This window comes from Rattus rattus, chromosome 6, assembly GCF_011064425.1.
Source record: "Rattus rattus isolate New Zealand chromosome 6, Rrattus_CSIRO_v1, whole genome shotgun sequence".
Lineage (NCBI taxonomy): Eukaryota > Metazoa > Chordata > Mammalia > Rodentia > Muridae > Rattus > Rattus rattus.
Window position 1 is genome coordinate 57,016,536 of NC_046159.1, and position 20,740 is coordinate 57,037,275.

A 20,740-nucleotide genomic window follows, 5' to 3' on the forward strand; every position below is an offset into this window, starting at 1 on the left:
AGTGGGCAGAGGCACTGCTGGGGACTGGAATTTAGGAAACTCTCGCTCTCTCTGGAAGTTTTTTTTTGCTCAGAGTCCAGTGTGAGGGGGGAGTACCTGGGAGGAGGCATCTTGGGGAGTGCCTCTGCCTGGAGATGTGGGAATTCTAGTGGGAGCTGCTGCCTCTAGGTCTGTCCTAGAAGTGTTGGCCAAGGTCAGCCCGGGAGCAATGCCAGAGTCATGATCCTATAGAAGGTGGCCCAGACTAGCCTGACCCCAAGCTCAGAACTACTGCCATGTGGCTATGGAACAGGCAACGGGTGATAGGGGGTTGGGGGTCACTTTTTGGCCCTTGTGGGTATGGATGCTATGCTGGGGTCTGGTTAGAGTCTCAGGGGAGCAGTCCACACATTGGAGGGCATCTAATAGTGTGGGACATGACTACCTTAGGCCAAATGGTCCTAGGAGTCAATCAAGGCAACTGGCACTCAGTGTGGAAGAGCTTATGTGTAATTACAGCCTATCTCTGCCCAGTTTTGGTGGGGACATTGATTCAGGAAACATGTCACCCATTTGAGATTGAGGGTTTTGAGGTATCTTGATCCTCAGGGGATGGGCAGGCTCTGGTCAGGATCATATAGACCCTGACTCTTGAAAGTTGCTGTGTTCCTGGGTACATTCTTATCTTGCCGGGGTATCCTGTGCTCCTGTGCGTGCCTGTGACACTTGGCTCACCCTTGCTGCCTTCTTTGCTCCGATCTGTCTGGGTCGTGGGAGAGGGTCTTTTTGGAGGTATCTGCATAGTGTGCACATGCATGTGCAACAAACACCCATGAAGAGCTCAGAGAATGAGGAGACTGTGCATGGAGGTCCTGTGCATATGTGGGCAGCACCACACTCACACCCTCTTCCCTGTTCTTCCCAGGGCCAAGAAACCCAGTCCCATGATGCTCGCCCTTATAGGACCTGAATACCTTGGCTTGAGGCCCCAGCCCACCATGCCACTGCCACCTCTGAGCCCTCGGACACTGCTGCTGCTCTTGCTGCTGTTGCTGAGGAATGTGTGGATAGCCATCAGCTCGCCCCCAGCTGGTTTGGGTCCACAACCTGCCTTCCGCACCTTTGTGGCCAGTGACTGGGGCCTCACTCACCTGGTGGTTCACGAACAGACGGGAGAGGTATATGTTGGCGCCGTGAACCGCATTTACAAGCTATCAGGGAACCTAACCCTGCTTCGGGCCCATGTGACGGGTCCTGTAGAAGACAATGAGAAATGCTACCCACCCCCCAGTGTACAGTCGTGCCCACATGGTCTGGGCAGCACAGACAACGTCAACAAGCTTCTACTGCTGGACTACGCTGCCAACCGCCTGTTGGCCTGTGGCAGTGCCTCACAAGGCATCTGCCAGTTCCTGAGGTTGGACGATCTCTTCAAGCTGGGCGAGCCACACCACCGTAAGGAACACTACCTGTCCAGTGTGCGAGAGGCTGGCAGCATGGCGGGAGTGCTTATTGCCGGGCCACCCGGCCAGGGCCAGGCCAAGCTCTTCGTGGGCACACCCATCGATGGCAAATCAGAGTACTTTCCCACTCTGTCCAGTCGCAGGCTCATGGCCAATGAGGAAGATGCTGACATGTTTGGCTTTGTGTACCAGGATGAGTTTGTGTCATCGCAGCTCAAGATCCCTTCAGATACACTGTCCAAGTTCCCAGCCTTTGACATCTACTATGTGTACAGTTTCCGCAGCGAGCAGTTCGTATACTACCTCACCCTGCAGCTGGACACGCAGCTTACCTCGCCTGATGCCGCTGGTGAGCACTTCTTCACCTCCAAGATTGTACGGCTATGTGTGAATGACCCCAAGTTCTACTCTTACGTGGAGTTCCCCATTGGCTGTGAACAGGCTGGAGTGGAGTACCGCCTGGTGCAGGACGCCTATCTGAGCAGGCCAGGAAAAGCCCTGGCCAAGCAGCTGGGCCTTGCTGAGGATGAGGACGTGTTGTTCACAGTGTTTGCACAGGGCCAGAAGAACCGTGTGAAGCCACCCAAGGAGTCGGCGCTATGCCTGTTCACACTGAGGGCCATCAAGGAGAAAATCAAGGAGCGCATCCAATCATGCTACCGTGGCGAAGGCAAGCTCTCACTGCCTTGGCTGCTCAACAAGGAGCTGGGCTGCATCAACTCGGTGAGCAGGAGTTGGGGAGTGTGGGTGGGGGCTCCCGCCACGCCTCCTGGGGTCACATTTCACTTACACCTTGGTGACCCTGCTCTTTGTCGAACCTGCTTTCTACTTTTTCCCCTCCCTGGTTCTCCCAGCCCTGTGAGGCAAGACCCAAACCCAGCATATCAGCCCCAAAGTCTCTGCTCCTAACCATGGCATCGCCTTGTGCCTTAGGAAGTGGGTGGTAGCACCTGTCCACACAGCTCCAATGCCCTTGGGATGTTGAGTGGTGATGACCGTTTTTAGTTTGTTCCTCTCTTACAAATGAGGTTATAGAGGACAAGAGGTAGAGATTGGTTTGCCCAGGCTCTCACAGCCAGTAAGAGGTAGAATGGGAGTGGAGCTAATACAAGGGTTCCAGGCACTGATGCTTTGGAGTTTATCCCTATATCCTCTTGGCAGGACATCAGCCTTCTGGGACCCCACCATGCTCAGTACTGGGTGCTGAGTGCACAGTGGGGTACACTCCGAGAGAGGCCCTGGCAGGGGAAGCCCAGCTGGATGCTCTGCAGCCAGTGCTCCCTGCCCCCAAAGCCAGTTATCCCCAGGAGACAGCAGGTTTTCCATCTCAGAATTGGAGCCACTGGCTGTTCCTTAGAATGGAGTAGAGCAGCAGGAGGGCCTGGCTCCTACAGGAATGAAGAGTGTGGCTGGGCTCTGAGTGCATCGAGGTGAAGCCACCGCTCCACTGGGCTTCTCAGGAAAGGCATTGTGTCCCCACATGTCCCCTTGATGCCCTGCTCCTGGTCTCAGACCTGTCCATTGCTCCTTGGTTATTTCCAGGGATCGATCACCAGCCAGGCTGGCCTCCTTCTGCATCCATGTTAGTAGCCTCTACCCCAAGAGACTAGACTCCAGAGGAGGACCAGCTGTCCTCTTCCTTCTCCCCAAACTCCTGTCCTGCCTATCCACCCCCTCCTTGTGCCTCCACTGTAAGCCAGCTCTGGAACCTTGAGGTATTGATCTCTTCCTGCCTGCACAGCAAGTCCCTCCTCTCTGCCTTCTGGTTGTACCCACTCCCTCCTCCTGCCTTAAACACATTCTTTGTCTGCATGCAAGGTGCAAATGTAAGATTTGCAGAAGGAAGACTTTCATTGGCTGCCCCCCAACTCAAGGCTGTTTCTTCCTTTGTCCAACATGACAGTTTCTGGAGTGGCTGGCCTAGTTGTGGGCCCTGTAGCTCACCTGCCCTTCCTTCAAGTTACCCTCTCTGGGCCTTTCTCCCACTCTGGGCATTCACTGGACCTGGGCTGCCATGCACTCTGTTTCTTTCCCAGAATTTTATAGGTTTTCTCAGCCTGCCTTCCCCAGCCTTGTCCCCTGCTCAAGGCAAAGGTCCTTGTAGCTGCTAAATACTTACCTTACCACTCCTTACAGCCCCTGCAGATTGATGACGACTTCTGCGGGCAGGACTTCAACCAGCCACTCGGGGGCACGGTCACCATCGAGGGCACACCCCTTTTTGTGGACAAGGAAGATGGCCTGACTGCTGTGGCTGCCTATGACTACCAGGGCCGCACCGTGGTTTTTGCTGGCACTCGCAGTGGCCGCATCCGCAAGGTCAGGCCTGTGTGGGCTTGGAAGGGCCACCCCCCGGATGGTGTGTTTGTGTGTGTTCAGGTCCCATCAAAGAGAAAGAAACCAGATTTTCTCTGACAGGGAGATTGGGTCTGTGCATGAGATGGGTAGGTGCATGCCTCTGTGGGAGGCCCAGTGACCTGGAAAGGCTCGGATGTCTGGGTGCCTCTGAAAGGCTCCCTTCTTTCTGTACTTCTCATGGGAAGTTTCCCCTGTCCCCCTGTTGTTTATCTCAGGGCCCAAGGGTAGATGGGGCTTGCGAGGAGCCAGTGCTTCCACCTTTCCTGTGATTGGCTTTGTTCTGCTCCACAAGATTTTTAGGGCCACTGTACAGAAGCCTGGGTCCTAGAGGCTTGGGTGTCTAGATGCTGGGTGTGGGAAGCTTGTGTCGATACTGGATTGGGCAGACTGCAGTCCCCCTCCCCATTCGGCCGTTCTTTCAACCCTGGGAGATCTGGTGCATTCTGCCTCAGCCAGCCCCACTCCCACCCACCATGCAGCAAAGCAATGCCAAGGCCAAGGACAGGGCAAGGGGAGAGCCCCGCCCCTATCACACCATAGCCTGCCTGGTGCCTGGCGAGCTGGTGACTTGAGTGACTGAGGATCCAGCTCAGGCCTTAGGGTGATCCTGGTTCTATGTACTGACCTGTTTGGTCTCTAGACTCTTCCTTTTTAGGACTGGTTGGACAGGGAGGGTTTCCAGAGGCTGTGGATTGGCCTGTCACTGGAAGGACAATGGGTGGGGTCCTACCTGGGAGGAAGAAGCCTCCAATAACACTGAAAGGTAGAGTTGCCTGGGTACCCAGAGGACCATCAGGTGGGGCCAGGAGATGAAATAACAGCTGAGAGCTCTTGCTGACACAGCCCCCGCCTCCTCCCTCTGGCCTGCCTGCTCGTGTGCCCGTGGGTGTGACTGGGCCCAGGGCCAGGAAGTCCTGGCCTCTTCTCTGTCTCATAGCCTTGCACGTGGGAACCACATCCCAACCTTGCCTGTTCTCTGGGAAGTCCCCAATCTCAATGTCACCATCTTAGGCTGGGGCACTGTTGGTGGTCTTGAGGCCTAGGGACCTGAGCTGGTAATTGAGGGGCTCAGGGTAAGCAAGGAGTCCTATGGACTCTGTTGTAGAGCAGCCACCTGATCAGTGGAGGTGGGTGGTTGAGCAGCTCAGACCAGGCCTCTATTGTGCTTGGAGCCCTGACTTGTTTGTTGTGACTCCCAGGTGGTGTAGGTGTGCCCCGGAGCTCCAGTATAGCCTTTTCTGTAACTTAGTGTGCCTCAAGGAGGCCCATGGGCCTGGGGAACCACTGAGTGAAGTCAGTTAGATGTGTGTTGAGAAGGATTATGGAAGGTAGGGTGCAGGAAACCAGAGACTTTCTCTTGAGGTTCTCTAGTGCCTACCTCCCAGCTAGAGATGGGCTTCTGGGGTTGGGAGTGCCCCCTTTTGATGTCCTGTGGACTGAGGGGGTGGCAGACAGGCCCAAGTGAAGCTAGGAGAACGGGTCTCTCCAGTCCTGTCTCGCCTGGCTGCCTCCTGGGCCCCAGGGGCCCCTTTGGCTCCAGGCTTTGACTGGCGAGCTGAGCATACCTGTTCCCTGGAGTCTTGGCTGGCAGTGCTCCCACAGAGAGGAAGTGGAGTCCTGGAGTATGGAACCTTGGAGACTGTCCGTGAGCAGAGGTGCATTGTGGGTGACACCCGTGGAGAAGGCTGAATTCCCAGCCTTCTCCCATTCTCTCTCCTACCTCCCATCTCCCATACCCGTGCTGGTGGGTGGGCAGTAGGAGTGGAGTCCCCTCTGCTGCCTTGAGAGTGTTTAGGCAGCCGCTAGACAGTCCAGCTGAGGAAGTGATCTGAGTGACCCTTTGCCCTGGCCAGTGTCCTCCTCAGGCCAAGGGCCTCTGTTCTTGCCCACAGAGCCTCACCTATGACTTAGGCTCCTTGCATCCCTGGGTGCATCTGGGCTAAGTGCAGTTCTTGAGTGAATGAGGCCTTTCTGGGGTGTAAGGGATCAGCTATGTGTGCCGGAGGGTATGGAGTTGGACTGGCATTTTGTTTGTAGCTCTGTGGTTGAACTGGATGCATCTGAGTCACCCAGGCCATGAACATCGTTGTGTCATGGGACCCCTGAACCTTTTCACCCAGTCTACCTGTCCTAGTCGTGGGCTCTTATGAAACAGTTCACCTGGTGTTCCTGTCTTATCCATCATCTTTGGTTGCCAGTATTGTGCAAATGAGGTGTTTCTGAAGTTCGTTAGCTCTCTCTGGCTATGTGAGCCTCTCTAAGCTCAGTTCAGTTCTTCCTCAGAGCCTGACAAGCTCCCTTGCTGTGAGCACGTGCTAAGTGCTCTTGTGACTGACTCACCAGAAGCCTCAACAGCCATCCCAGCATCTGTTTCACAGATTGGGAAACTGAGGCACAGAGCTGTCATGTTACATGACTCCAGGGCCCTTGCTTCCTCCCTCCCTCCCCTCTTCAGTGGGTCCTTGGAGGATGGCTGGGACCTAGCAGGGCTCTGAGATCCAGGCTATGCATTAGTGATTCGGAGGAGCCCCTTCCTTGCTGTTCTTTCTGTTGCTGGTCCCCAGGTCTGCATCCCAGGCTGCTTCTGTGGCCCTTGAGATTGGCATGGCCTCCATGCAGTGCCTTCGATTGTCTCTGGGAGTAGGGTGGATTCCCTCTACCTGCTGGCCTGCCTTGGAAATGCCTGGCCTACCACCAGGCAACAAGATTCCCACAGCTTGTACTTCCCCAGGTCATGGCCCTGACAGATGGGCAACTTTCTGTGGTCCTCCATTCAAGCCAGCACTAGCCCGTTGCCTATGGGCTGCAGGCCACCTCCTGCATCTGGGCTTTGGAGTGGCCTCCTAAGCCCTCTTGTTTTTATCCAGGCTCCTCCCACCCCTGAGGCTTCTGGCCCTGGCTCTGCTGACTGACTAACTGTGTGCAGGGTGCTTATGGCCCCACCTCCTCCCCAACTCTCAGCCCTGCTTATTGGAACCTAGACTCTGGGGACCCTAGGCCATTGCCTGACCTAGGGCAGTCAGGCTGGGCAGGCCCCTCCCATCTTTCCCAGGCCTGGGACTTCCAGGGCTTTAAAAAGCATCTAGGGAGCTCCAGAGACTTGCCTGGCCCTAGGCCAGGCCCTGCCAAACGTGTTGTTGTGTAAAATTGTAGCGATTAATTTAAGACCTGCCAACTTCAGCTGCTCAAGGCTGGCTGGGGTGCCCCTGCCTCCCCCTTCTTCTCCAGAGCCCTGCCTGCCAGCATGACCCTCCCCCAAACAGAGGCCATCTCTCTGGAATGCCCCTCCCAGTATCCTCCTGGGCCCCAGAGCCCCAGCCCTGTGAGTAGCTCCCCCTACAGCCTCCAAAGAGCCATTTCTTGCCTGAGTTTGCAGTTGCAGGCCTTGTTTGGTCCTGCAAGATGGCCCAGGTACCTCTACGAAAACAAGCTCTGAACTCCTGCCAAGTACTTGCTCCAGGTTATTGCAGAAGCCTAGGAAGGAAGGGGTACCCCAGAACAATAACCTGTCCGCTTATACTTCAGGGCTGAAGTCCAGCCAGATCCATGCCAGGTAGAATATAGCCTCTCTTGCTAGGGCATCATTTTGTTTTATTTTCTCCAGGATAATCTGGATATCTGTGGGTTTTGTGTGTGTAAGAGAGAGGTTTGTTCAATGTTGTCAATTAACCCCTTGTTTCTAGAAACCTCTGTAAACTACCTAATGTGCGTATAAAGCATTAGTCTGGGGCCAGAGACCCATGCCCTGGCCATTGAACAGCTGAGCAAAGGATCACAGGCCGAAGCTGGTGGGTGGCGGGGCTCGGGGAAGAACCTGAGGTAGCACTCGTCTGCTCAGGGGCCTGTTGAGGCCCAGCCATTGAGGAAGTTTGCCCTTGTCAGCCAGCCTCTCCTGAAACCCCTTTCCTTTCCTGGACTTGCATGAGACCAAGCCTCCCTATGAGTTGGCCAGAAGTTTGAAGAGGGTGGAAGATGAGACTGGGGTTGAAGTAGGAGGGGGTGGTGGTATCCAGTTATGACCCAGGACCACCATTCTCTCTTGCCCTCTTTCTGCTGTGATCCTTTGGAACACGTGTGGCTACGGTGCCATTGTCCTGCCAGACCATACTCACAAAGCCTTGAAGCCGTACCCTTCAGCCTGTGCTGCCCCATCTGGTCTTCCAAGTGTATGCTCCCCAGGGTGTTAATCACAGTGTCCCCAGATGATGTTGTGAGGGGTGGACACAGCTCTGCTCAGCACATCTAAAGTCTGAAGCAGGAGGGAAGCCTTCAACCGGCTTACTCTGCAGTTCAAGCGCGCCAGTGGCCTTCTTCATTTACAGCTGTTTCTGCTGCTATCAGAGTCTGTGCTGCTGCAGCCCCGCCTGCCAACACAGGCCCTTGACCTTGGATGCCTCCAGCTTGCCTTTTTGCCTCTGCACCCAACCCTGCTGAAGACCCTGTGTCCTCAGAGGCACTCATAATGGTGCATGCAAAGGCTCACTGAAGGCCACACCACCAGCATCACCATCCCCAGAGCCCTCCCAGGCTCTGCCTATTGCTGGGATGCCCTGGCTGACCCTTTGCGGCTGTCGTTCTGGGAATGAGCTGAGTCATGTGCGTTTTCTTTGTGTCCCTTGCTCAGCTGCTGTGAGGCTCATCCTGACCACAGTGCCAAGCTGTGGCCTGCTCCGGGTCCATAAGCTATATACTCTGGGCCACATGCAGGTCAAGCATACAACCCTCTGCTTGGCATTCAGTGTTTCATGCAACATCGCTCCAAGGACCCAGCCTTTGGGGCATAGGTTCTGACAGTGTCAGGAAGAGTTGCTGAGCTCTGATCTTGGTCTTTTATTCAACCTCTGGACTGATGTTCTATTCCAAGCATTAGGTGGGAGACCCTTGGCTCTACTCAGCAAAACACATTTCTGTTTTCTCCCTCTGCTGATTTTAAGTAGGGAATGAAGGGGCCCAGGCTGTCTGCCTTCTGTGGAGTAGATGTGCCCCTGTGGAATCCATGTACTCTCATGGTGCTGAGCGGACATCTGTGTCTCCTGGGAGCTCTGCCTCCTTCTTGCTGGTTCTAAAGGAGACCTGCTATCAGGGGCTGAGTCAAGACACAGACCTGATCAGTGCTAGCTAGATACTAGCCCCAGGCTGATGGCATATTAGCTCCTAGTGACCGAAAGGTTACCCATATGCACATGGAAGTCACTCAGTGTGTCCTGCTCTGAGTACCCACCCTGGGCAGCTCTTCCCCTGGGAGCAGTTAGATGCCATCCATAACAGGGGAGGCTACAGTAGCCCAGCCCAGGGCTGTCCTAGGAAACGTCTTCCATGAATGGGGAACAGTGGGGCTATAGCACAGTGTCACCAAGTAACCTCCAATCAGGTACTGTCTCCTGTAGAACTTCGAGCCTCTGAATTCTCAGTCTTAAGAGGTGAGTGTTAACCAGAGTGATTCACTATGTGGGAAAAATCTGTGCTGGAGCAGGCTACAGCTGGTCCTCACAGCCCTGGCTGTCCTTTGTCTAGAGCTCTAGCCCTTCTGCCCACACTTTTATGTGTGGCAGAGGTAGGGGTGAGAGATGTGACCCCTGGAACCACTGTGCCTAGCCCAATTATAGCTATTGGACACCTGCAAACCATGTTTTGTCATCCGTGGGCAGCTAAGTGCCAGCTACTCTTACACTATCAAACTGCCTCGACTTTGAGAATGGTGGTGATCAGGGGGTTAGAGGAAGGGCCTTTATGGGAATGGAGGCTGCCTTATGTAGCCCCTTCTATGACAACCTCCTATAGAAGACAGGCTTGGCAGTTTTAATCTGCAGAAACTACCATGCTCACTGGATGCTGCCCCTGACCTCTCTCCTCTAGACCCTGTTCTAGAGAGTGGGACCCCCCAGTACACTCTCACAAGCAGAGAGGCCAGGGCTAAGTAGTTTGTAGGGTCAGCCCAGGCTGCTATCTTGGGCCAAGCAGAGCAAGGGACTTCCTCTCTTAGGTTGGGCAAAACTGGGCAGCCCCCTGCCTCCGGGCAGCTAGGGCGCGTGCCGGCCTTGGCATACAGCCTGGATAGCCCAGACATCCTCTTCAGCAACCCCGCCTGCCCTCTGTCTGGATAATGGCCCCATTGTTGGCTCAGGGCTGGATGGACAGCTGACCTGGCCAGGCTGTCAGCTGCCTGCCCACCCGCCCTGCAGCAGTTGGCCAGGGCCTTAGAGGTGATTGGAGCCTAGCAAGCCTGGGGCTCTGGCCTTCTCCATTGGTGGCAGCCTTCTCTCCAGCCTGACAAGGCTCCCCCTGTATGGCCTCTCCTGAGGTGTCCTAGGATCAATGGGCAGGGTTACTGTCCACTGGGGAGATCAGAGTCTGACCTGGCTTCTCTCCTTGATCAGCTCAGATTTCAGGTCCATCACAACAGAGAGGATAGAGAGCTGAGTCTTGAGAAGCAAAGGCTCAGGATAAAGACAGCTATGTCACCAAGCTAGGCTGACTAGGTGTTGGCGCAGCTTGGGGCTGTGTCCAAGGAGGCTGGGTGGCTCTACCACAGCTTCTAGAAGCAATGGGATGTTCAGGACAGTTGTAGAAGATTCTGGTGTCTGGGGAAAAGAAAGAAACATGCAGGCAACAGCTGTAGATGGTAAGGATACTCAGGATGCCCCAGCCCATGCCTTCCCGTGTTCTGCCAGTTGCCCAGCTGCTTTGCAAGGGACTGCCAGAGCAGCTGTCTCCAGGTGGGTGGCCCTGGAGTGGACAGCTGTGGGCTGAGCCATTGGCACATGGGCTCTGCTGCCCTGTCAGTGCTGCCCTGCTCTTGTTGCCCTGACCCTGTGCCTACTCTGCCTTCTGAAGTTCTTGCTTTTGCCCTCCTGGGATGCCCTCCTGGCTGGCTCCCCAATGTTTCAGGGCAGACTGTGTCCCCAGTTACAATCAGGTGCCTAGGACTTGATTCTTCTCATAGGCTCTATGTGGTCTGATGAAGCTAGCTATACTTTAGTGACTCTAGCATGACCTGGGACCAGTGTTCCCCTCATGTTTGCACATAGGGCCCCATTGGATTGGGTAAAAGTACACCTGAGGACCCCATCAAATGCATTTATGCACAGTGGCCACCATTACATAGGTATATACAATGGGGACCCCATCACACATATGCATATATACAGGGAGCCCGTTACATATACATTTACATGGGGGCTCCATCACATACATGTATACCAAAGGATTTTAGCATCTGGTGACCCCATCAAACAGGACGTCACATATGTGTGTATATGGGATCCCCACTCATGTGCTCACATAGATTCTAACAAACACATATACATGGGGACATCATCATACATGTATGCACAAGGATCATATATTACATGTGCATACAATTTCTTCTTTGTACATTTACCCTTAAGGACTCTGTTATGCAGTCCCAGGGAATATATACACATGTACACAGGGATCCATTACATACGTATGTATGGAGAACCCATCATGTGTACAAGGGCTTTACTACACATGACCATGGGCTCACACAGAGACTCGTGTGCATACAGAGGGATATCACACTTACATTCAGAGACTAGAACGTGTATGTACACACATATACCCCTTAAACACCTATGTATGCAGAGGCCATATCATCACACATGTACACACAGGGTCTTATCACATGTACACACTGAGACCCCCTTCACATATATGCACATTGAGGCCCTATCATACATATGCACACAGGAATCCCATCACATGTGTGTCCATGACCCTTGTCCTATGTGTGTACACAGGGGCCCTATCAACTGATGTGCACACAAGGACCTATCATGGATACACCCATTACATGTATACATATAGGAACCTGTTCCATGTGTATACCCAGGGATCCCATCATATGTATGCAAAGGGACCCTATTATCCACATGTGCACCTAGGTCTATTAGGAGTGCACCTAGGAACTACATCACATACTATACACCCAGGTACCCCATTATATATGCACCTAGAGAACTCCATCACGCACACACGTTGTCACAGGTGCCTCGTATTTTCTTTTCTGATTTTGAGATAAAATAACTACCCTGTCAAAAACAATTTAAGAGGGAAGGGGTTTATTTTAGCTCACCGTAGGATAGTCTATTGTAAGGAAGGATTTGGCAGCAGACAGGCAAGTGGCCCCAGACTGTAAACCTCAAGGTCCACCCCAAGTGATGTCCAAGTTTTTAACAAAACATCTAAAAGATCCTGTAACCTCCCTCCACAGTGCCAGCAGCTGGGAGTGAATCCTTCTAAACACATGAACCTGTGGAGGGCATTTCATATTCAGAATACAAGCTCCATCATCACATCTGTACCCGGGGACACTGTGACATGTGTGCACTGATAGGCACAAAGTCCTGACGGCCCGAGCAAGGCTTGGCTCAGTGCACAGTGCTGCTCCACACTCCTGTCTAGCCTCCCTGATGCACACCCTTCCTCTAGCTCAGGAATGGTTTCAGTGGCCCCTCCTCAGAGCTGGCCTCTACTGGGCTGTGTCCCTAGGACCTGGTTGTGCATGTGGCCCATTGCTGGGCAGGTGGGTGGACAGCTGGACTCATATGTTCCCAACTGCAGTTGTCGAGACCACCTGTCCCAGTCAATTAAGCCATCAGACTGGGGGCAGGGCCTCCTTAGCCTGGGTGGCCTGTGATCCTTTCCTGATGGACTGGAGAAAGGCTTGCTCTCTGCTCTCTGGGAAGACTGGTGACAGGCAGGATAGGGCTGGGGGTCCGTTGGACATTGTGGCAGGAGGAAACTCCCCAGGTCTCTGTCCAGGGCACCCTGCATGCTGGGGCTACTAACCAGGAGGGAGGAGGGTGGGATCTTTCTGGGATGTGGATGTAGGGGAAGTCTAGGGTGTGGGGGAGTAGAGTCATGGCTGTGGTCTTGGAGGTTTGGAAGACATTGGTCTGGAGTCCTCGGTCCCCTGCCCACGGAACAGGCTTGTTTCCTGGCACCTGTCTCAGGCAAGCTTTTTTGTCTCTGTCATTGGGGGTGGGGGTGGGGGTGGGGCCATGATTCATTCCGGTGTCAGGAGTAGGAAAACAGATACATCTAAGCCAAGTTTGGTGTGTGAGTCCATCCTTGTCTCTGGCTGCAGTGCTACCCACTTAGTATAGCAGTGTGAGCTAGCTTGAATGCTCTGCTCTAGCAGTCAACCAGGACCTGGCTCCCTCCCCTGCTCTGGCATAGCTGGGATGTATAGGCTTAGGTTAGGGTTAGTGTCCTTGCCAGCTCCAGGGGTGCTGGGCTGCTATGGCCCCTTTCTACCTTAGCTGTTCTACTTGTCCATTCAGAGGCCAGAGGAATAAAGTTTGGGCAACTATTGGCCCAGCCCCTGTACGCCTCCCAGGACCTCCCCACTGACCCAGCTCTTCCGGGTCTGGTTTGACTTAAGCTTGTCTTGGTGGAGGCAGCTGAGCGGATGTGGGGGGTGGCCCAGGCTCTCAGGAATGTGACCCTCCCCCTTTCTCCCAGCCTGCAGTCTCTTGGCCCAGAGACACAGGCCCCACCCTAGCTGGCCTGCTTCCCAGCTCCTGACAGAGCTAGCCTATAGCAGGGTGCTGATTTTTGCTGCCCTTGCTGCCCCCAGGTCTGTGGGGTACAAAGAAGGCCAAGCTTACTCCAGCCTTGTACCCAGTATAGAGGTAGGCCAGATGGAAGCTGGAGGTAGATGCTAGGCTGCCTTAGCTGCAGAGTGGGTAGAAACAAGCTGCAGGTCCTGTGCCAGGAGACTGTGCCTGGGCCCGGCTGAGCTGGGCAGACGCGCCCCACGAGTCCCATCTTGAAAGCCCCCATGGGTCTCTCTGTTAATTAAATACATTTGTTTGGTAAAAGCACTAAAAATACTTGCAGCACCAAGGCTGCAGGAGAGGAGCAGGCTAATTAGCGCCTGGCTTGTTTGGTATCTGAACTATATTTCTGCACTGATGAGATCCCTTTCTCCCTGCCACTTTCTTGCTGGGCTATCCCTCATCCCAAGGCACCAAGGCTAGCCTTGGCCTCACTATGTGTGAGCCCCTGTTCTTGTTCCTTGGCTATACTGATCATAAGGTCTTTACCTGCCCTCTTACCTCAAACCTGCTTTCTTTCACAAGCCTTGTGGTGACCCGTGAAAGAGGTTCCTACTTGCCAGGATCCCTGCAGCTTGATCGTAGGAACTATAGCCCACATATATTGTACCACCGAGTTTTGGTGTCTACACTGGTAGAGGAACCAAGGCACACCTCCTGCCCGGTGTGTCTTGTCCTATCTCCCTGTCCTTGGGGTAAACTGGGTCAGCCTTGGCTCATTCTGAACCAGCCTGGTTCTTTCAGGGCTTTGGTGGGGAGGTGCCTGTTAGAGGGCTTGGCCCCTTTGCATCAGGTGAGGTGGGTCTAGGATAGAGTGTTGTTGGCCTGCCTCATTGAGCATCCTTTCCACAGATTCTGGTGGACCTAGCAAACCCCAGCGGCAGGCCAGCCCTGGCTTATGAGAGTGTGGTGGCTCAGGAGGGCAACCCGATCCTGCGTGACCTGGTCCTCAGCCCCAACCACCAGTACCTCTATGCTATGACGGAGAAGCAGGTGGGTGCTGCTGGCTGCTCGGCCATAAGCTTTTAGGGTGGCTGGGGTGGGATCCCCAGTCAGAGAGCTCAGTCATAAGGAAACTGAGGAATGCTTTGCTTGGAGTCATGAGGCTGCTTTTTCCCCTGGCGGTGTCCTATTGGCTATAAAACCTGACATGTCACACTATAGACAGATGAACAGTGGATCTGTTCTAGGAGGTGTACTTATGAGGGCTCCATGCCATCCGTGTAGCCTCAGACTCCCCAGGGCCTGGTATGGAAGGCCCTCTTTCTCTCCCTGTGACTTCTAGCTGTGGAAGTTGGTACTTGGGTGACTGCACTGTCCAAATACAGGTGCCTTTGGAGGATTGAACTGGGACTCTGGGCTGGGCTTAGCTGCCTCAGGCTCTGGCTGTCTACAGTGGGTTGTGGCTATGTCCTTGGCGAGACATGGCCAGCCTGGCTTGCCTCGGTCTTCAAGGCTGTGTTCTTACGTGCCCAGCCTTACTGACTTGGTGCCTATTCCTGCCCTTATGTGTAAATTGATGTCGCTATGGCAGATGGACAGGTAGTAGTTGGAGGGGAACAGGCAGGATGCTAGGCTTTATGGTCAGCTCTTGTTTCTCCTCTGCAATCCTTCCTGTTTCTGCCTCTGGGTCCTGAGAACTAGGGAGACCCAGAGTTAGCCTGCCCCTCTGAGCACCACCAGGGCTGACCCCAATCCTTCACCAAGCTGACAAGTCTCCATTCCTCAGTAGTTCAGGCCATGAAGGAGTCCAGACAGGTGGGAGATGAAATCACAGCTGTAAGTCTCAGCTAGCTGCCTGCCTTGGATCTTTTGACCCTGTTGACCCACTTGGCCAAGGCAGGGTGACCCAGCCTGACTTTGAGTACATTGAGCTTCAGAATGCGTTAGGAGCCTGGGATGGGCCTAGATAGGCCTCACACTACGATCCTTCCCCAGGTGACGCGGGTGCCTGTGGAAAGCTGTGTCCAGTATACTTCCTGTGAGCTGTGCCTAGGGTCTCGGGACCCCCACTGTGGCTGGTGTGTCCTGCACAGCATGTGAGTCTGGGAGGTCTGGCTTGAAGAGGTGGGTGACATTTCCTAGAGGCCCTGGAAGCCTGCTATATATATCTCAGTCATAGCTGCCCTAGGTCTTATTTGACCCTCTGACAAGTGATAGGAATGTCATCAGGTGGGGGCAGAGGAGCCCATGTCCTCAGCCTAGGGACCCCTCTCCTGTGACCCTGGAGCCTCTGGATCTATAAGCCCAACCTGGGCTTAATCTTCCTGCAGCTGCTCTAGGCAGGATGCCTGTGAGCGGGCAGAAGAGCCCCAGCGTTTCGCCTCTGACCTGCTGCAGTGTGTGCAGTTGACTGTCCAGCCACGCAATGTGTCAGTCACCATGTCCCAGGTGCCGGTGAGTGTTGCTGTTGGAGGTGGCTGGGAGGGAGAAGTGGGTGGAGCAAGTGGAGCAGTAACCACTTACCCATCCCTTCTGCCACACCAGCTTGTGCTGCAGGCTTGGAACGTGCCTGACCTCTCAGCTGGTGTCAATTGCTCCTTTGAGGACTTCACAGAGACTGAGAGCATCCTGGAAGATGGCCGCATCCATTGCCACTCACCCTCTGCCCGGGAAGTGGCGCCCATCACACAGGGTCAGGGTGAGTGGGTGCTCTTCCTGCTCAGCAGTAGCAGGCACAGGAGAGTCAAAGCAGGAGGTGTGTGGAACCAGACAAAGCTTTAGAAGGGATCGGAGTGGAGGTGGGGATATCGGTGCTACATTTGAGGAAAGCCTAGTGGTGGTTTGAGCACAGGCCTTTCTGCCTGCTATGGTCCATTTTCACTCAGTGCTTGGCAGGTAGCCCAGTGAGTCCATTTAGCCCAACCTTCATGGAGGATCTGTGTTCTGATTCCTTACTGGCCAATTAGGGAAGGGACATCAGCTACCTGGGGCCTAGGCTAGAGGAGTGATGGGTCAGTTTATATCTGGGCTTTCTCTGTGGGTGCCAGGTCTGTGGTCTATGGCCCTGGTGGCTTAGTCTTCATGTTCCACAGGAGACCAACGGGTGGTGAAGCTCTACCTCAAGTCCAAGGAGACAGGGAAGAAGTTTGCATCTGTGGACTTTGTCTTCTATAACTGCAGTGTTCACCAGTCGTGAGTGTCCCTAGATCCTGCCCTTGCTACAGTCGCATCCCTGTGGTCTTACTGGAGACACTTCTCTGCAGGCCTGCTCTCCTGCAGCTGACATCCAGTCAAGCAGACAGAATAAGAGGCCCACAAAAGCACCTGCAGTTGAAGAGCTAGCTGGGCAAGGCCCTGAGGGCAGGGTGGAAGGAGACTGTGGCTGGCATTGTAGCATCTGTGGAGAGCTGTTTTAGGAACTGGGCAGAAGAGTGAGAGATGACCCCTGAAAAGTCCCGCTGGCCACCAGAGTGGGGCTAGGGACTGCGAGGGAGACGCTGATCCGGGCCACTGTGGAACCCAGACATGACAGACAATTCGGTGCTAACTCTGGCCTGGAAATAGTTGCTGCACAGTAGGACCCCCAGGCATTGGCTTCTGCCTAGTTCTTGGGTCTTCTGGGTGGGCACAGGGAGTTGGGCAGGGGCAGCATTGTTTGCTTCTTCCCATATTGACTGTGAGCAACTGGCTTCAGATACAAGGAAATTGGGGTCATATTAAGGTCCATTACTAGCCACACTGGTCAAGAGAGGGTCCTGAGAAGGCCAAGGAAAGGGTGGGAACTTCAGAGAGAATTTTATCAGACTTGGCCTGGGACATGGGGTTGGCTGACTGTTCAATCTTGCTTTCATTTATTGAGAGACTCCTGGGGCTTTCTTGGAATTGTCTTCAGGAGCTAGGTGACTAGAATTGATAGGGCTGGCCTGTAGGGCAACAGGGAGGCATATGCTGGAGGCCGTGAGGCTGTCTCTTTGCAAGCCCCCAGGATTGTGAGATGCACATTTTAACAGCTCCTACCCAAGTAGAATAGGTTTGGATAGAACAGGCGGAGGAGAACTGAGATCTGAGCAGTCAAGGGGGAAGCCACTCCTGGCGGGCGTGCACCAGCCTGAGCGTGAAGTGGGGAGTGTGACATGTGCTCCTGGTATACTTATAAATACATTCTGGTTCTGTCATGGTGGCCAGGAGTCACTGCAGTGACCAGTACTGTGTTGAAGAGGAAGAGAATCAGAGGAGGTAAGACCATTCTCAATGAGGCCTGTCCAGCAGGCAGCAGGTCTGATGACCTTCTCAGCCAGGGGCAGCCATAGCAAAGACCCTGAGGTGACACTCCAAGGAGAAGTATCACACTAGGTCCTCATGGTGGAAGCACAAGCTGAAACTCCCTAGGCCTAACTGTCCCATTTCCCCTGCAGCTGCCTGGCATGTGTCAATGGCTCCTTCCCCTGCCACTGGTGCAAATACCGCCACGTTTGTACCAACAATGCGGCTGACTGTGCCTTTCTGGAAGGCCGTGTCAACATGTCTGAGGTAAGGCTGGGTAAGTGACCTGAAGGCTTCATAAGTACCAGTGACCTTCAGGGTATCACAATACCCATGGGTGGCTAGGGTACCAGTTGTATACCAAGGTGTGACCAAGGTGGGGACAACTTCCTGAATGTCATAGCCTGAGACCATGGGTGTCCTTTGTGGTCCTTGAGAGATAGCAGCCCTGTGGTAGCTTGTGCCGGAGCCTGACCAGCATGTTTCATAATAGTTCTTTTCCCAGCCAGGGAGGGATGTTAGCCATGGAGCTGTGGGGTTTCTGAAGCTCCACATGGCAATTGCTGCTGAGTCTGACTGAGTGGCAAACCACTTCTCCTGGAACCTATGACATCCTGGGCATACAGGCCTGCATGCATGGGAAGTTGGGACAGGATCCTAGGGTCCATGTTGATGTGGGGCCAGGACTTAAATCAGGACCCATTCATTTCACTCTGAATACTATGCTGGGTTTGGAAGAGGAGGCCATGAATTTTCTTACTTGGGTCTGTGGGAACTGCAACCAAACTGGACTTATCTGGAAAGCTTGGCAGGTCATGTGTGTGTGAGTGGGGCCCCAGGAGCTGCCCTCCCATCATCCTGCTGCTTCCTGTCCTGATGTCTCCTAGGACAAGTTGGCAGTTAAAGGCAAGACCCTGGACCTAATGGTGATGGGGACTGTGACAATGGGTGGAACAAGGGACACGGTGGTGGTGGTGGTGGTGGTGGGTTTCTAGGAGGGTAACAGTCGGAGAACTGGATCACAGTATCTAGGGTAGGAAGTAGGAGCCAAGTCAGGGACCTTGGGACCTGTCCAGGGCTGGCCTGAGGCCACTCCAGAGGCCTATGCAGTGCCCAGAGAGTGATGTGCTAGTAGACGGCAGGGGAGACCCCTGTTGGTGGTTCCTGAAGCCAAGGTGGTCCAGGTTTCTTCTCAGCGTCCCTCTAATCCTGCTCTGAATAGCCCATCACTGCTAGGAAGTTTTATTAACAGAGGAAATTTCTCCCTGTAGTGGTAACCCATTCAGGTTCTCATACCCAGGCAGCCATGGTATTCTGGGTGGGATGGGCAGCACAGAGCCTGACTTGTCTGCACAGGGCTGGGGTCGGGAAGGGTCTTTTGGGAACAGCTTGATGCCATGTACACATGCTGTTCTCTAGCTGCAGCTTTGTATGGAAGGTCAGCAGCGTTACACAGCCATAGATATATACATAGCACACAGAGTGGCAGCTCCCCATCTCCCTGCCTGCCTCTGGCCCTGGAGGACCTCATGCAGATTCATATAGTCCTGGGACTTTCTGACCCAAGATCCTTTTCTGTGCCCAGAATACTGGCTTGAAGATGCAGGAAGACCTGTAAGCACTCACCTTGCCACCTGTTCTCGGGGCCTGCTGAACAGGTAGTGAGATGGGCAGCCAGCATGGGGTGGTAGGCCCTAGAAAGAACCTCACAGAAGCATGGTCATCAGAGCTCACACTGACAGTCCTGGGGGCCTGGCATATCCTAATAGTTTCCTTGCTGTATGGATGGAGAATGGCCTCCCCAGTGGCCTGGTGGGTCTCACTCATAGCTTCTCTCCCTTGCTAAGCCCTAGGATGAGTTCCGAACAGGGAAGTAGACTTGTCTGCATGAGGAAGAGGGCTGTGGGTCAGATGACTAGGAACCTGACCCGAGTCCTTAAATATCCCCTTGTCTTGGCTACTTCCAGATTGGTCCTGAAGTGAAGGCACAATCAGGAGCCCTAGGCAAGGACACCAGCTCCACTCCACAGTGTTGGCCAGTGTCTCCCAGGCATGCCTTGGGCTGCTGAGAAACAAGGAATTAGTTAGACCTTTCAGGGCTGCTGGTCCCTAAGCCAATATACCCCAAAGGCTCTGTGACCTCCTGTCAGCAGGACCTGAGGTACAAGTAGGTGGTGGGATTAATTCAGCCTGACCCTGTGAGCCCCACAGGTCCCACTCATTCTGGCCTGTGAGTTCTAGGAACCATAATTGGAAGATGTTCTCCTAGCATGGATAGGATACAGGAGGCCAGGTGAGGTGGAAGCTATCCCCGGAGACCCAAGCAGGTCTTCCATCCAGAATGTGGCTGGCAGACTGAGAGCTGGGAAGACAGTGTTGGGTTAGTAGGGCACGCAGGAGGATCTGGCTAGGCTCCATTCAGCCATCTCTGCCCTCTGTCTGCTCCACTCACACAAAGGTATTGCAGGGGTCAGTGAGCAATGCTGGGCTCTGGACCTGGTATGTTATACTAGGTGGATGGTAAGCCCAGCTCTGCGTGACTGTTGGGGCGGGGGGTAGGGGAGGCTGAGCCTAAGCTGATGCTGCTCTCTCAGCTAGGTCCCATCACAGCCTGAGTCTTGGGGTATAGTCACCAAGTGCTCCTCAGATGGTATGGAAGACAGCAATGTGGATGTGTCCCTGCATTCCAGTGTCTTCACCAGGGTCATCCCACAGTCTCTCCCACTGAGCCTGTGCAGATCTTCTGAGGTCAAACCCTGAGAGGCTGGGTCAGAGTCAGGCTCTACCAGGCTCTGCAGAGCAGACCCTGGGCCTACATCTTGGGAGCCACGGCAGTCAGTCCCCAGGGATCAGGCCTGTTTTCAGCATCCCTATTTAAAGCTGCTCCGCACGCTCCCACAGGGTGTCGTCTCCTGAGGCTGCTGCCAGCCATGCTGCAAGCAAGCCGGGCATTGCGTCAGTTATTGTCGCTGAGGCCCTGGCCCTGGGGGCCTGGCTGTTTTTCTACATGGCCCAGGCTATTTTTACATTTCCCAGGCCCCCAGCTGAGAGCCTGCTACCCCAGCACCCTGTTTTTGGCTCCTGCTTTGGGTCTTTGCAGTTGTGGGCCAGATGGGGTACCTGTGGCCCCAAGACTGAGTAGTGGGGTCCTAG

General features: G+C 54.2%; 1 protein-coding gene across 1 annotated transcript in view; it reads left to right on the top strand.

The window, feature by feature from the left end:
• The first annotated feature begins 848 nt into the window (after positions 1 to 848).
• The window catches only part of Plxna1 (plexin A1), a 40,873-nt gene continuing 20,981 nt past the window's right edge, over positions 849 to 20,740 (top strand). Inside the window, exons 1-8 of the mRNA XM_032906119.1 lie at positions 849 to 2,165; positions 3,579 to 3,761; positions 14,234 to 14,374; positions 15,320 to 15,420; positions 15,655 to 15,778; positions 15,869 to 16,022; positions 16,417 to 16,516; positions 17,740 to 17,854. Coding sequence (XP_032762010.1) covers positions 924 to 2,165; positions 3,579 to 3,761; positions 14,234 to 14,374; positions 15,320 to 15,420; positions 15,655 to 15,778; positions 15,869 to 16,022; positions 16,417 to 16,516; positions 17,740 to 17,854 — 2,160 coding nt within the window. The 5' untranslated portion in view covers positions 849 to 923. The remainder of the gene's footprint in view (positions 2,166 to 3,578; positions 3,762 to 14,233; positions 14,375 to 15,319; positions 15,421 to 15,654; positions 15,779 to 15,868; positions 16,023 to 16,416; positions 16,517 to 17,739; positions 17,855 to 20,740) is intronic.